Source organism: Gigantopelta aegis, chromosome 10 (assembly GCF_016097555.1).
Source record: "Gigantopelta aegis isolate Gae_Host chromosome 10, Gae_host_genome, whole genome shotgun sequence".
NCBI classification, from domain to species: Eukaryota; Metazoa; Mollusca; class Gastropoda; order Neomphalida; family Peltospiridae; genus Gigantopelta; species Gigantopelta aegis.
In genome coordinates, this window is record NC_054708.1 from 72,337,800 (window position 1) to 72,355,373 (window position 17,574).

General features: G+C 33.8%; 1 protein-coding gene across 1 annotated transcript in view; it reads right to left on the minus strand.

Moving 5' to 3' along the window:
• The window catches only part of LOC121383389 (polycystic kidney disease protein 1-like 2), a 68,955-nt gene that overhangs the window by 24,884 nt on the left and 26,497 nt on the right, over positions 1 to 17,574 (minus strand). The window contains exons 11-22 of the mRNA XM_041513390.1: positions 17,207 to 17,354; positions 15,662 to 15,906; positions 13,226 to 13,420; positions 12,317 to 12,462; positions 9,420 to 9,516; positions 9,051 to 9,142; positions 8,769 to 8,894; positions 6,981 to 7,069; positions 6,639 to 6,750; positions 4,781 to 5,047; positions 3,334 to 3,490; positions 860 to 1,212 (exon numbers count right to left, since the gene is read on the minus strand). Coding sequence (XP_041369324.1) covers positions 860 to 1,212; positions 3,334 to 3,490; positions 4,781 to 5,047; positions 6,639 to 6,750; positions 6,981 to 7,069; positions 8,769 to 8,894; positions 9,051 to 9,142; positions 9,420 to 9,516; positions 12,317 to 12,462; positions 13,226 to 13,420; positions 15,662 to 15,906; positions 17,207 to 17,354 — 2,027 coding nt within the window. The remainder of the gene's footprint in view (positions 1 to 859; positions 1,213 to 3,333; positions 3,491 to 4,780; positions 5,048 to 6,638; positions 6,751 to 6,980; positions 7,070 to 8,768; positions 8,895 to 9,050; positions 9,143 to 9,419; positions 9,517 to 12,316; positions 12,463 to 13,225; positions 13,421 to 15,661; positions 15,907 to 17,206; positions 17,355 to 17,574) is intronic.

Here is a 17,574-nt window from a genome sequence, read left to right on the forward strand (position 1 = left end):
ATCAATGTTTGTTTCCAAGAATATCTTTAGGTAAAAACACCAGTATATTAACAAAAGTACCAGTGAGGTACATGATACATCCATCAGGAGATTGATGGAAAATTATATCTATATTAAGGAATATGTTATGGGTACGATTCAATTCTAATTATGTGAAATTTTTTAAATGGGATGGATGAACAGTTTGTTTTGGACCAAGCACCATCCCAAGTTGTTCCTGTATGCCTCTGTATGCAAGATATGATCTGGACAAGGATTTACTGTTATGTGGAGTAGACCGTGAAAAGTAGGTCACAGTGACTTAGTATTAGAATGCGACACACCGATATCCCAAGTTGTTCCTACATCTGACGTTTGATGGTCCTGTATGCATCTTTATGCAAGATATGGTCCAGACAAGGATTTACTGTTATGTGTAGTAGACCATGAAAAGTAGGTCACAGTGACCTAGTAATAGTATGCGACACACCGCCATCCCAAGTTGTTCCTACATGTGATGTTTGATGGTGCTGTATGCATCTGTATGCAAGATATTGTCTGGACAAGGATTTACTGTTATGTGCAGTAGACTGAAAAGTAGGTCACAGTGACCTAGTAATAGTACGCGACACACATCATCCCAAGTTGTTCCTACATGCAAGGTTTGATGGTCCTGTATGCATCTGTATGCAAGATATGGTCCGGATAAGAAAATGTTAACAGACAGACGTACGGACGGATGGACAACGCCATACCATAATACGACCCATAGATAGGCGTATAAAAATGAGTTACCTTAGCTTTAATAAGAACAAAGAAATGAGTATGTTTCTTTCCAAGGATATCTTCAAATAAAAACAGAATATTAAAAATGAGTTACCTTAGCTTTGATAAGAACAAAGAAATGAGTATGTTTCTTTCCAAGAATATCTTCAGGTAAAAATAACAGCTGCGGATCCTGTTTGTGATTCCTGTATGTTTTCACATTCTGCTCTGGGATGGGCCATTCCGATGAATTCACTACAATATCTTTAGTGCTGTTATCTAAATCACTGGATCCCCAAGTAACGAGTAGTTTCAATTTCTTAAAAGCAGGAACAATTTTCAAAATATGTGTCTTGCTTTGGATTGACTCAATTAATAATTTCAGAGTAGTAGATGTCTTCAGAAACATGTTGGCAGTGTTAAATGAAGCATTCACAGAATATATTTCATCTTTCACAACATCTGAAACTGTGAGGAAATAGGACAACTTTAGTACATGTATCTAGCCTCTGTGGTGTCGTGGTTACGCCATTGGACATAAGGCTCCAGGTAGGTACGGTACCGAGTTCGCAGCCTAGTATAGTGAGTTTTAATGACTCAATGGGTATGTGTAAGACCACTACACCCTCTTCTCTCTCACTAACCACTAAAAACTAACCCACTGTCATGGACAGACAGCCCAGATAGCTGAGGTGTCTGCCCTGAACAGTGTGCTTGAACCTTAATTGGATATAAGCACGAAAATAAGTTAAAAGGAAAGGAAAGTACATGTACATTTATATAATACAATAAGATATAATAATTACACCCATGTACTAACCAAATTGTTGGTAAACCATCATACCAGTAGCAAGGCTTAAAACTCATCTTCCTCAATGACAACATATGTGTCAAATCTGGGGACAGAACATATAGGAATAGGAATCAACTATGCTCCACCACTTGTGCTTTTCTTTCACTATATAATGCATATGAATCAGAATTTCTGACTAATCTGGTTAAATCAAAACAAAGGAATCTGGCTAAAACTTTTAACTTTACTTTCCACTATATTGATGATCTTACATCATTCAATAATAGCAAGATTACAGATTACCTTCCATTGATTTAATTGCCCACACGAGTTTGAAATAAAAAGAAACATCTGAAGGTATTATATTAGTTGCATACTCCAATTTATACATAGGGCTTCAAAGCTGTATGACAAAAGGGAATGAATGAATGAATGAATGAATGAATGAATGTTTAACAACACCCCTTACGGTATGCTCATTGCATTTAGATTTTAAACACCATATTATTCCATCAGGGTTATGATGTCCAGAGATTCCAGAAGGCTTTTAAAAAGTTTTATGGGAGACATTTTGAGGCTATATCTGCTAAATAATCTACATCACTGACCAAAATGATGGCTGATGCTATTCCAATTTTTGAACTTGTGCATACATTTTTATCTCTTTAGTAAAACTATTGCACATTTTTTTTTTTATCATTTTAGATGAGTGACGGACTGACAGATGTGGTGGCAGTACTGACATGATGAGTAACACTGGTGGGGCAAGATATGTTCACCTTTCACAAACACCTGGTATCATCACTGTTTTGACAGTGATTCATGAGAGCATGTCATCACAGCTGTACTTATTGCAATGAACTCAGTCCGGTGTTAGTTTTGACGTAGTAAACTGGGAGTGGCAGTCCTCTTTGTGGCAGTGCAAGTCCACTGAAGGATCTCCACACGAGTGGTTGTCCTCGGCTTCTATAAATGAGACACTAGATATTTCATGGAATTAACTATTTTGTCAAATGCCTATTCTACTCAGCATTGTGCAGAGATACGGTCTTGATTGCAGATAACGATTTTGTCATTCAAACTTGTGGAGTAGAAGCAATCCTTGCTTCTGAAATTTTGTTTAAACAATGTAAGCTGATGTGGTTTTAGTTTCCTTGTATTCAAGTGATCAGCTTACTATCAGTTAACTATTTGCTTAAATATTGGTGTACTTCTGGTATTGGTATCCACAACATATTTTGCTATTCTGGAGTCAATTGTTATGTTTGTTTAATTTTATTGCAGATATCCCTAGAGAAGTTCTAAGATGTGTTGATTCTTTTTAAGTGTTAGCCTGATCCATTAAACCTTGGTTACACATATTTGGGTTTGAAAATAGAAAAAGACTATCATTCATTAAAGAACTATTCAACCCTAAACTATGCAATTGTTGTCATTTAACCTAAAACAATGATTCTACTACATACAGTAACGTACTTTTAGAACGAATACGAACAAACTACCGGTTAGATCGGACTGATTGTAAAGTCCTGTGTTTTCCCCCTATATAGTATTTAATAAATTTTAATGCATAGAATGAACTAAGTATAGTGAATTAACTGTTAAAACGAACCAATTTGTTTGTAAAAATTGTGAGGTTCAAGGGAAGCTAGTATTGTAAATACTATACAAACTTTGACTGGATGATATATACAGCCCTTCAAATTTGGACATGTTTGCACAATCATACAAATTGTGAACTTTAATAATTTTGTCTGCTGCATCAGTTTGCCAATGAAATAGGTTTTACAACATACACTTGGCCGCTATGAAGATATCTGCAGGCTTAGCAAGATTTCTTAGTTCAAGTGGGTACAATCCTCCATGACTTTTTAGCACAATTTTCATCACTGGCAAATTAATGTGAGGTGCTGTCGATGTCCACAAAAGTTGATTATTCAACAAAAACAACATCTGAAAAACAAAATAATGATATATGTTTCAATCAATTAAGACTTTCAAAGCAGGTACAAAATATCTCTCCCTCAAGTGCTTTAAGAAGTTAAGAGTTAAATGTAGGAGATTTAGGTTTTAAAAAGTGGTGCAACATATGCCCATTTTATTATCTAACAGTATTTACATTATTATATTATCTTATAATTGTTACAGCAATTCAGTATCTATTTCCAAGCTATAATATTTTACTTATTAGATACAACTGATTCAATGTACCAGTTATTAAGGTGAATTCATTTCATGCTCCTTCTACGTTGTTCATAACATTTAATCTGATTTTGTACAGTCCTAATTGATAACATTTTCAGTTTGCAAAGGTAGGGAATAAAAAAAATATGCACTAGTAGGTCTGCGCTGTTATATATTAATAAATATGTGGCAAAACTACGTAAATCCAGAGCCAGAAAAACACTCAGTAACAAGATGCTTTTGATGCACCATTAATGTTTTCAAAGTTACAAGCAACGGAATAGGAAAATAGCAATATTCATCACTGATGCAAATGTTTACACTGACAACAGGAAATGTCTCACAACTTCTCAATAGGCGGAGCTTGTGAACTTTATACAGTTCTGGTCAACCAATTTGTATTTTATAAGGTATTTATATAAGCATAATCAATGATTTACTTCATACTTAACTATGAGCATGTATGGTGATTAAACGTAAATGTAAATAAATAGTCCATGTATTGATTGTCAAATTTTGTGGAACCCCATCATATAAACTATTCCCTACTATTTCCACAACGTTCTGACAAATATCAAACATGTCAAATTCATTGAATGTTGACATACTTGACTTAATACATTAGTATTTTTGATGAAACACAGTAGCAGTATTTAAGTCATGTTTTTTATGTGCAGAATACCATGTCTCACACCATTTATTAGTATGTATTTCCTGGTTCTGTGCAATCTTAATTTTGGTCATATATTTGATAATAATTATATAGATGCACATGTTTACAAATCTAGGGCAACTTGTTTACAGAAACGCTACAAGCAAAGACTGAATTATCTGTTTGGCAAAGTCAGTGTATGTAATATTGAATAATTAAGATTCTTCCCATTCAACAATTTGTTCATAACGATTTATGTAATACATTTTTTTTTTTTTTTTTAAATGATTCAATTTCTGTTTGATATATTTGGAAATATTAAGAACTATTGGTGGAATTGTATTTCAAAGCACACCCATCAAAAATGTTATTTTATACCTAGAATACAAACCAAACAAAAAACTCACCTGAACATCAACAGAAGTATTGGTCTGGCTATTATTGGAGAAAATGCTGGCCATGGGAAAGATGAGAGTACTACCAATGTCATCTAGGTCTTCCAAATTTACAGTGAGAAAAAGTTCCTCAATGTTGACATCACTCCATTTCACGGACAGCGCGGTTTGCTTCATTATGATCTTTTGCGGTGGATCCAAAAGGGAGGAAAATCCATTGAGCAAAGTATCAGCAATGACCTCAAATATAGGATCCAAGAATTCTGTTACATTCTTCAGCTGAAACCAGTCAGGTTACAGTAACAGTATATGATTATAATAACATATTTCATTTTAATGCTAGTGATTAAGTCAGGTTATAACATTATATAATTATAATAACATATTTCATTTTAAAGCCAATTCTGATTAGAAAGAAAGTTTGTTTTATTTAACGACACCACTAGAGCACACTGATTAATAAATCATCGGCTATTGGATGTCAAACATTTGGTAATTCTGACTCGTAGTTATCAGAGGAAACCCGGTACATTTTCCCATTAATTAGCAGCAAGGGATCTTTTATATACACTTTCCCACAGACAAGAAAGCACATACCACAGCCTTTGACCAGTTGTGGTGTACTGGTTGGAACGAGAAAAAACTCAAGCAGTTTAATATATGCACCGAGGTGGTTCGATCCTGCGATGCAACCACCTCAGGCGAGCGCTCAACCTACTGAGTTGAATCCCGCCCCCCAATTCTGATTAAGTCAGGTTATAATAACATTATATAATTATAACATATTTCATTTTAATGCTAATTCTGATTAAGTCAGGTTGCAGTAACATTATATAATTATTATAACATATTTCATTCTAATTCTGATTAAGAGTTATTATGATTACTCACTTTTATGAAAATTTACAATTTTAAATATTCAATACTCTTCTTGCATTAGCTAAGATTTTATATGTTTACCAATAATGATGTATACATTATGTATATATGCATATGCATATATGCTTAAATTCTAAATTTTCTAAAATTGAGAAATATTGGTTCATCGTTTTCAAAAGAATGTTTTGTGATAATTATCTCGAGTGTGTTGCTAGGACAGTTCCAATAAACCACAATATAGGGTTGTCGTTTGGAAAAACTAAAACTAAAATATCAATAGTCTGATGAATTAATTAACATTTAAAAGCCAAATCCTGTTAATGCGAATGTCTATAATTAGATAATCAAAATAATATGTAAATTAGCTTTTTGGTAATTTGATAATGAAATACATTCATCAAGTGAACTTTAATACATATTTGATAACTTAGCAAGTGAGTTACCTTAGCACAGCTGGGACAAAATAACCATACATTAAAAAAAGAAAAGAAAAAAAAGGGGTTTATATTTGTTCAGTTAAAGAACATGAATACAATTAACAGCACGTTTTAAAATATTGTTATTATGTACCAATGTATTGTCAGGGGTGGGAACTGGTGAACTGTAAAAAAGAGGAAATCTAGAGTGGTACAAAAACAAATATACACCAATTTACAGATTTTGGAGTTAGCAGTGAAGGGTGAATGTATACTGATATTAGTAAAAAATAAACCAGATGGCAATCAAGTTTCTGTCAAAATGAGATCTATATCCATTGAACAGAATAATAAAACTGTGTTCATGTAATATGTTTTGAAATATCTAAATATAGTTGCCTGAATAATCCGGCTAGTTGCAGAATAGTAGCTAGTGTGAGTCAGGCGGGGAAAGGGGGGGATAAAATTTTTCAGTACATCGAGATGTGAACACAAAAAAGTAAGCATCTCTCGATCAATCAGATTGCAGTAAAGTGACAAAGAAAATTAAATTATATGTATATAAAACACCAAACCTGTTTCCGTAATTCTGCTGCAGCTGGACTTGAAATATTTCCAACCACTCCTTTTGATACATAATTGTTGGTTAAAAAGCCAACCATAGTATCCAGTATTGAAAACTGAGACCTTTTGGACAAGAAAAACCCACTATTAATGATTGAGCAAGGTAAACAAATTCTTTAACATTATGGTACATGAATTAATAAATAATTAATTTTAAAAATCAGTCAATAAAGCAGAGCAAAATAAGTTTCTCTTGTCAAACTAAATACAATTTTGGCTATGTCAAATAAAACTAAATATTGTAAAACTTTAGGGATTTTTTTCAAAGGCAATTTAAAAAACATTTTTTTTACCTGGCAATATCTTTGGCTTCCCTAGGCTCATTCTGTGATATGTTACTCAAGGCATCTTTCAGATACTTGATCATATTCAGGCTATATTTCTGTGTAGAGATATTAAAAATATCATTGAGTGCATATGCTTACACACATACACAAAAATAAAATAAAATAAAATAGACGTAGACTTAGCAATAGTAATAGTAAAAGTAACAGTAACATGAATGAATGAAAGTGAATGAATGAATGAATGAATGAATGAATGAATGAATGTTTAACGACACCCCAGCACAAAAATATATATCAACTATCGGATATCAAAAAAGGAAATATTATTTACATGAAGACATTTATCTACACCCCAGCACAAAAATATATATCAACTATCGGTTATCAAAAAAGGAAATATTATTTACATTGAAGACATTTATCTAATTATGTAAAATCATACGGTAAAGAACTACAGGGAAAAGTATAATACAAACATCAAAGTCAGTATAGAAATCAAAGTATGTTAAAACTTTAAAATTAATTCTAGGTGGAATTAAAAACATTGTACCACATTTCTCAGTAGCAGTAACAGTAACAATAATAATAATAATGAAATTGCTGGTAGGTATTTGCAAGCTATGACTTGTTGCATGAAAGGTCATGTGCACATGCAATAACAATATAAGTTGTAGAAGCATCACGATAGATGCTTCTACAACGAATTTATCTTGCCAACATGTTAAACCATATAGCCAAATAATCAAAATAACGCCAGACAATAATTGTTAACAATTTATTAACGGAGCCTTACCACGCGGACGTGAACGAAACCACTTGCCAGTGACGAAAAATAGTTCCATCGATAAATGAGTTTTTAACTTCAAATGTTTGTAATACGAAATTGTCTGAAACAGATTTTAATTAAAAAAACAAACACTTTTTATCTAATTATTGCTTTAGCATTAATTGGGGTGGCTGAAAACCGTTGGAAATTACAGACGGGGTATAAGAGAATTTGACTCCGCCCACAGGGGGTATAAGGGATTTGTCCAACGGCAAACAACCAATGAGATTAAAGAATTTTACATGAAGGCGAGATAATGAGTATTTTCAAAGTGATTTTAGAATCTGATTCTAATACCAATAATTTTATGAAATTAAATGTCTCATCCCACCATAAACCCATTCAGTAATTACCCAACTTTAATGACATTTACAAATAAGATAAACCATCCATCAACATTTACATATATGAAGACTAACAGGGGTCGAAATATATGCTATTCCACTATTCTGAAATTAGTAATTTTCCAAACAGAGTAGTAAAACATTTTTTTCCAGAATTCCGTCATGAACAGTTGCAATGTAAAATGGAACAGTGAAATCTGCATGTGACTATTCCATCAAACAAGCTGCTGTGTTTGTATCTTATATATAGCTGCTGTTGAAACTAATACACTAAGGAAGGAGTTCAATTCTAAGTTCTTTAGCAACATAATTGATGGGAGCACAGATGTGCGATATGTCATCAATGGTGAGGACCACATCAAATCTCTGGCCACAATGGGGCTGGAAAAAGCAGATGCTACTAGCATTTACTAAGCTATCCTCACATCACTACTTATATACTTATTGTAGAATGGAAATTGATGTTGTATCCAAACAAATTATTGGGTGAAGTTTTGGAGAAGAAGCCAAAATGTTTTAACGTTTATGCATGACACCGGACAAACATGGATCATAACAGGTTCAGTTGAGGTGACCAAAAAACTAAATTTAAGACTGCTGTGTTTGAAAGATATTGCAGGTTACCTCCATACTGTCGGACAAGCGGTCTTCCTGTGACAAGATCCGAGCCACAAAGTTAGTCACCTCCATTAATGTTTGTGACTTTTGTAGGCTAGTTTTGGAAAGAGCATTCATTATCAGCTCATGAATCTGTAACAAATCAATCAGATATGTATCAAATACTAAGTGAATTAGATTTCAGTCAGACTTTTTGTATTTATCAATCCATTAAATCAAAATCTAGTTTTAAATCAATATTGTTTTCTTTTAGGAGAAGTGCAAGTTTAAGAAAAACAAGTTTGTTACTTTTTCCTTGTACTGTTTATCATCATCGGTTAGGTTTTCCTTTGGTGTTTTCCCAAGCATCTCTACAACACTCTTTGCTAGAAGGAGAAAACCTGAAATATGATTGTAAACAAAATTGTTATCATGAATATGATATAGTCTGTTATGATCTGCTATGATCATTGACTAAATGGAAAACAGCCTATTAGTATGTCTAACAGTGATGTTACAAAAATACTGTGAATTAACTGTGAACCACAATTTCCAGTTTAGTTATGATGGTAAATTTTCAGTTTAGTTATGCTGTTTTTACTAAAATCTTTCCGCTGTTTGTGTGTGCATGTTTGTGCACACGTATGTGTGTGTTTGTGTTCGAGTGTGTTTATATACCTTCTGTTCCATTCTGCAATGTTTCATTCTCCATAGAGACAAGTGTCTGGGTAATTCCATACAAAAAAGCTGGACTAAAAATGTCTTTACTCTGAACCTGAAAACCACAATGAATGTCAAATATAAAAAGTTATCTACCAAATGCTAGTTAACATGATTCAAATAATAATAATACTCATGTTTATATTAGCTATTATAACCCACAAATCTGAAGTAAAAACTAATGCAACAATAATTTGCTGATGATAAATTACTCAAGATATTTTGCTTAGCTGATCGATAGCTCTCTTAATTGTATATGTGATTTTGGTGACATTTTACGTCATAAGGTTGCGAGGAATTTAAGCAGAATGTTTAATTCTCAAACATACTTGAAATGTTAAACAAAAATCAAATTTGAGGTAATGGCTACAATGTTCCCAGTCTATTCAGCTGTTTTCTTGCTAAAATATATGCTATAACATTGTTACGAACACCAACTCTACACTTTTAATAAACCATGTTGCATTTCTGGGGGCAAAGCAATGTAATACCGTAGGTCGTCCGATCGCCCATGGCAAGTCAAAATAGCGACAGGCAAGTCAAAACCTTATCACGTGTCGCCCGCCTGGCGACCGAAAATTTCTGCATATTGTATTATGTATTAAAATGCAAATAACTAATGTTTGTAAGAGATCGGAAAGTTATTTTTTATTTGTTTTCAACTGGTTTCCCGTTAATATCTGCACAAGCAAACCCATATAGGACATAATAGCGACCACTTTCCCGGTATATCGAGCAGTCTAAAACCATTTGGAATGCCTCGGCCTGTTTTGATTATGTATTCGGAAAACCTCAGCCACATAAATGTATTCATAGGTTCAATCAGAACACCTCAGCCATGTCCGTTTTTGCTTTCCATTGCTACAATCGGAACAACTCGTCACATTCCGCTACGCTACATTTCGCAGAAAGATTTTGTTTACGAGCCTGAGTTTTTCCGAAGTTACATTGTGTTGGAATGTTTTCGTTTCTTACGGAATACACCGAGTCTACTATACCAAACACCCAATCGTCACTGCCAACGATGTCAACAACAGCTATCATTGCCTGTGCACGTGCAAGTGTTAAATAGGAATGCTGGTCAACTCGCCCCAAAGCCAACTCACCTAAGTGTTTGGACAACTCGCCCCAATCTTTACTGTCCGTAAATAATTGTGACAAAATTAAAAATCGACGTCTACAACTTCATTATGTCATTTTATTTATTAATATTACATTGAAACTCCGCTATTACCACCGCTTATTAAATGGTTTTATATTGGTAAGATCTTAATATTGGATAAATAATCTATTACAATGAACTGTCAAGCCTATTTTGACGACGGTTGGGTTTGTCCCTTATTTCCTTAAAGGAATGATCAGGCAAGGCTTTTGGACTCCCGACTGATGTGCATATTCAACAATATTTAATGCACATTAGCTTAAAATGTTGGTATATTAATTTTTAAAATGGTAAATATATATGATGATTAAACAATGTGGGGCAAGTTGACCAACCGTGTTGGGGGCGAATTGGTTTTGGGGCGAGTTGACCTGCGTTTAACTTGTGTTGTACATGCATGTTTATTTCTCTAGTGGATGTGATTATCATTTGTACAGATTTCTGTCAGCTTAGTAATTTTTTTAATTCCTCATCACAGTCATAAAAGCACCGTATTCATTCCAAGACCGAACCTTGGTAAAAAATTCCAGATGTTTGATTGTGTGGATCCCGTAACAAAATAATAATTATAATTTAATTACAACAGTTTGTAATAAAACTAAAAAATGTTTTGTTTCCTTATTTTGTGTTGTTATTATTATTTGTATGATATGATAAAATGTTTTTAAAGTGCAATTTAAGTAATTTATTTTTTTAAACGAAATTCGGTCGCGGTCCATTCAAAAGTCACTGCTGTGTGATCCACATCTAGCTTGTTTAGTGTACATGACTATAGCTTATCTATCTGCTTAACACAGATTTTAGCAATGGTTATATGGTGTTGGACATATGGTTAAGGACCACAGAGATAATCAGAGAGGAAACCCGCTGCTGTCATTCTATGGAATATATATTCTTATTGATTAGCAGCAAGGGACCTGTTATATGCAAAATCCCACACACAGCCTTGATGTGGAGCATTGTCTGGAACAACAAATAGCCCAATGGAGATCAACCCTTGACAGCCAAACATTTTACCACTGGGCTATGTTCGGCCCCAATTGGCTTCGCATGCCAACAGTACGAAAGGTTCAGCTTCTAGCTTTATACTTGTCTATGGTCCATATGGATTATTTGTTGAGTGAAAGTGAAAATAAACTTGGTGAGAGAATCATAAAATGTGATTTCAACAATCATGATGTTGGGAGTGTTTAAAATATAAATTAACTTCTTGTATGCATTTTTATTAGGGTAATTAGACCTACTAGGATATGTCCGCTAAAAAAACTACATAGAACAAAATGTGTCAGTTTAGTCATTTTCATACAATTTGAGGTTAAAAAGGACAGGGTCAATCTAAATGCAGGGTTCATACACCTTGGAAACAAAAATATTCCAGACGTTTTCCAAAACAAAAAATATTTTTCAAAACTCACGTTACGCAATACATTTCCCCATATTTTTGGAAAATTTGACAAAATGGACAATCTTTTTGTCATAAGCATTGCGCAAGCGCATACTTGAAATCTTTGGTAAAATATGTCGGCAATTGTTAGTCTCGATTTCCCAAATGTACGTTAGTGCCGAGATAATATAAACTGAAGAAACATGGGACTGCATGGATTATCCAGTATGTATACTAAAGGTTTAAATATTCTAAATATATTCAAGAATGCAGCTTTAATGTTACACTTATTTTATATTTTCTTATTACCCGAACAGACAATGGAACTATTGTGCTGGTTTTAAGTTTATCCTCTATCGCAACTGTAATATTTAGTCTGTAATCCAATTCTTGTTGCCCCTCTGGAAGTATGAGGAAATTGACTGTGCTTAATTCTCCATAATACAACCCATAATCTGAAAAGTAAAAAACAAATTTAAAGGGACAGATCCTAGTTTCAGCCCATGAAAATGCGAACTAAGTTTGGTTAATCTACTGTGTGAAACATGAGTCTGTAACTTTGAAATGGTGAAATACACTCTAAAATAGACCAAAACTCGACTCCATAACTGTTACTTCTCAGACGCATGTGCATTTTTAAAAATATGAGACATGTATTTTGTGATATTAAAAACACCAGGATGACCAAAAACACTTCGAATGTACGGAAATGGATAATCTAAAGAATAAAATCTAAGTAAAGTATGATTTCAATTATCAAAAACGGCTCTAATAGTCAGAAATATGTCTTAGTGTTTAAAAACTAGGGTATGTCCCTTTAAGTATCTGTTCTAAAAATTCAATAAGGGCCTCTTGATGTAAAAAAACAACACACTATATGCTTAATATTGAAGTCAAAAAAATACCTACAGAACTATACAACTGAGCTGCACAGAATATCTAGAATTATTATAATTATGTTTTACTAAGGTCAATGACAGTCGCTCTTTGCACCCTTGTTTTGGCTTTGTACCTAATAAATACATAATATCCAATGGTAATTTTTGTTATGATATATTTGACAAAAGGTTTTTTTTTTTTTTTTTATCGTTTTAAATTTAAACTTAATATTTGACTTCCAGTTTAGCGTTATGGCCAGGTGTAGCTAAATATTGATAGCCCATGTGAATCCAAAGCCTTCGACGATCTCAGCGAGAGATGCTCTAGAAAAAATCATACCTTCTTTGTCTTCTCTTTTCAGGGATATTTTGTAGGTCAGAGGTAGGTGTGCGTCAAGGTATCCATTGCAGCGTACAGTGAAGTAGGTGAACATAGGAGAGCCTGATTTGGGAGTGATGAAACATGACCCACCTGATGGTGGGGTGTTGGTCTCAAACTCATATACTGCCCTTCCCACACTGTTCTTCGTATAGCCTGAAAACAAACAATTATTACTGAAATAACTAACAGAAAATTATTACAGAAATAACTAACGGCTTCACAATCAATGAATTGCAATGTTAATTTAAAAATAACACATACATGTACCAAAATAGCCGGACTGAGAATTTACATGTTTGAACCAATTAGCTATTCAAAGCATTTACAGTAACATAGTAACATGCCTCAAATTTGGAAAATTAAGAGGGCAAGGCCATTTGGCCTCGGTTGATGGAGAATGTTTTAAGGCAAATTTCAACAAGAGTCTTAATATAACACATCAGCAATGTATGTATGTGTGCATGTGTGTATGTGCATCACAACCAATGTCCACCGATTAGCAAAGGCTTAGAAAGCCATTGTATCTGCTACCCTGTCTATGGTTCATACCAAAAATCTGTTGCCACTTTTGGAACCTTTTAGCCTTATAGCAGCAGCGGGTTCTCTTGATCTCATGACCATGCAATTGTTGAATTAATCATACATGTACATGTATGCTAAATATCAAATAAGTCATATTTTAATGCTTCACAAGGTGTTGTTAAACCAGGCCTGTAGGAACAACATCTGAGGTGTGGGGCACGATCTCCAATGTTGTGGGGCACAGGCAGTCTCTATTGGAAGTCATATTTTTATCATTATTTATAAAGTAAGACAAAATGCACACAATTTCGTCCTGTCCTCTGTTCCTAATGGCCTGTAAATAACCATCTAAACATTCCTTTTCCTTGCTTTACAACATGTTTGCCCCATTAAACAGGGGCGTAGCATGATCTGGACCTGGGGGGGTTCTAATATGAACCAAGTGGACCTTTTTCTATTTTGTTTTTGCACCATCCAAAACTCCATATTTATAGACCTGTATGTTTTAGTACTGAAAACGGACCATTTGCTTCAGTGTGTGTGTGTGTGTGTGTGTGTGGGGGTGTGTGTGTGTGTGTGTGTGTGTGTGTGTGTGTGTGTGTGTGTTCCATCCGAACCCCCCCCCAGCCTACGCCCCTGTTAAAGCTAGTATACTCCTACCGATTACAAGCAAAGCATTTTATAAGCACTTCCCCATTTAGGGCAGTACATAACCCATGCATTGAAAAAAGGCGTGGTCGCTAATTTAGTAGTGCTAAGATCATTAATTTATTAATCACGTTGATATCACTAGGTATAAAATATAATTTGTTTTATTAAAGATGGTGTAAATATTATTTAGCACCCAAAATAGATAACTGTAATGAGCACTGCCACTTCTGTTGTTTTCATAAGTGGTGATATTATTTTTTTCTTTTATTGGGAATAGCATAATAAACAAATGACAATAAGTAAAAACCATCTGCCTCAACTGCAACTGAGGACAAAATATCAGATGACAGTCAGTGGACACAAAAGACTGAATGACTGTTCCAATTAACTGACAAATTTGGCATTATGCAAATAAGTGGTTTCAGTAAGAGATTGCTGACACGACAAAATTAAAATAAATGTTTTCATTGCTCAAATAAAATATAACTTTTATTATGTGTATTATAAATAGACAAATGGATACTAGCAGTGGACATAATCGAAGCTGTTAAAAACTGTAGTTAAATTATGTAACAGAAAGCTATTAAAGCCTGGAATCGACAATGCATTTTCACCAGTGATGATTTTACGTACATGCTACCATTTATATTGTATTTTCTTAGACCTTTTTTGCTGACTGAGACCCTTCTATTCTGGATGGTATTTAAAGACTTGGAAAGCAATATGTCTTTATTGATTTTGATGTCGAATGTAGACAATTTTTTTTTTTTAAATAATAATTTAAAAAAAATAATGAAGCAAAATAAAGGAGGTGGGAAAACCCGAAACAGGGGTGTGGCGCCCTCCTAAAAAGGAACAGAGAGAACATTGTGTACATAATAAAACAACATCCAGAAGTCGCGTTCGAGTATGATGACCAATTAATAACCTGCAAAATAAGGCAAGGCCAATTTGGTTGTAAAGATAATTAATTTTGCAGGCAGTGGAGCATTGCACCAATGTTCTGCATGGCTGTTGTTAAAGTCGAGTATTGAAATGAGATCTATTTTTGTTTAACACAATATGGTTCTGTTGACTCTCCATTGAGAGCTCAAAATACAGTTTTTGCAATTAATTTTAATCACGATCCTCCACTCAATCAAATTATTCTTTAAACAAGAAATGTTTTCAAAAAAAGCCAACAATAGCTAAATTGTTTTAACAGAATAATAAATTTCTCACCTAAAACTTCAAAATAATATTTAGTAGACACATTGAGGGCATCTTCTTGTAACTCCAGTGTATTTCTGTTGTTACCAGAGGTTGACTTTGATCCCCATCTTGAAAATGATATGAGACCATATTTTTTACTTGAAAGCTTCCATACCTGCGTTTCGAGGACAACATCAGACCCACAGTTGGTGCAGTCAAGCGTCAGTTTGAAACGATTAGATGGAATGACTATATCTTTACAGTTTATTTCACATCTGAAGGGGAAAAAAAATACATTTTTAAATTCACAGAATACAGATGAATTTTTCAAGACAGGCCATGCACACACATTTTAAACAATGATCCATGGTATGACATGTTCTAAAAGCTGAATTAAACACTATTGGACAATACACAGTTAAAGAATAAATACTAAATAATGATAATCCTAGTAAATCTGAGTTAAGCAAGCTAGTCTAGTAACTTTATTCTGAGTTCCATAGTCTGTGCCCCTCATGTTCTCTAAAGTCTGAACCCAATTGTTAACAACTACGATAAGATACTATTCTACCTTGAATTACTGTTAGATTTTATCCACATTTTATCCAGACATAAATCATGAAAAAAACCCATTACAATGACACAGATTCCACATACCAGACTGAAACCATATCACCTATACTGACTTCGCTAAGATCTCCTAGGGCAAAACACATGCAATGTTTCACCATCTACCATTTTGCTTTTTTATGAATACTTTTCAAGAGCGGTGGCATCATCTGAAGTATGTGACATAATTAATCTGACGTCATGATGATTGCATTACAGCTTAAATTAGCCCATGTCATGACGTTGTTAGATTATGTCATATCAATCCACCCTTTTTGAAGAGTATTCCATAAAGACGCTAAATGGCAGCCAGCAAAAACTGCATGTGTTTTGTTCTAGGAAATCTCTGTGAAGTCAATTTAGGTGACATCAAGCCAGTGGAATCTGTGTCACGATAATGGGTTTTTTCAGGATCTGTGTTTGGACAAAGTGTGGGGACAATCTAATGGTAAATAAAGGTAAGAGAGTAATTTATTGTAGTTGTTAACAACTTGGTTTGGACTTCAGAGAGAACATGGGAGAACACAAACATTGATACTCAGAACAAAGTTACAAGACTGGCTTGCTTAACTCGACTGTCAAGCTTTTCCTTGTAAGCAGGATTTGGTCTCCTGCTCGTGTTCACCAAACATGATTTACACATTGGCAGAAATATTGTGACTTTAAAAAGTATTGAAACTTTTGACATTTATAACTTGTTCAAATTTTGACAAGAATATTGTCTAAATTGTAACATTTATGATAGCATTAATGTACTGCCCAACATCTGGATTACAAGAGGACAGTGAACAAATTGCATGTTTATAAGGATGTTGGCGACTAAAATAAAACAATAGTATGTTAAAAATTAACCCCCTACCCCCATAATTTTTATTTTTATTTTTATTTATTTATTAATATACATAAAAATATGTAAAATCCCAAAATCAGGTGTTACATATCGAACATTCTTCACTATATACATACCTAATAATAAGGTGTGGAACATTTGTAGGAGCACTGAAGATGGTAACTGTCCTACAGGCACCTTTAACATTTGGTTTTGTTATCTTCAGAGTTAGCAGATATGTTTGGCCCACTTCCAGTGTAGATTTTTCTATGTTCAAAACTGAAGCTGTTGATAAAAAAACAGATTGCTAGTAACACTGTTTTACTGTTACTGGACAACAATGGAGGAACAATGAATTACAAGGTAACAAAGTAGATGCCATATTCAGCAAGTGGTTCAAAATGTCAACAGAATGCAAAAGATAATCAATTTTCTTTATAGTCAATAACAATATTATTTGATATTTCTAAATGTCAAAAATAATTTAATTACATCACATCATTGT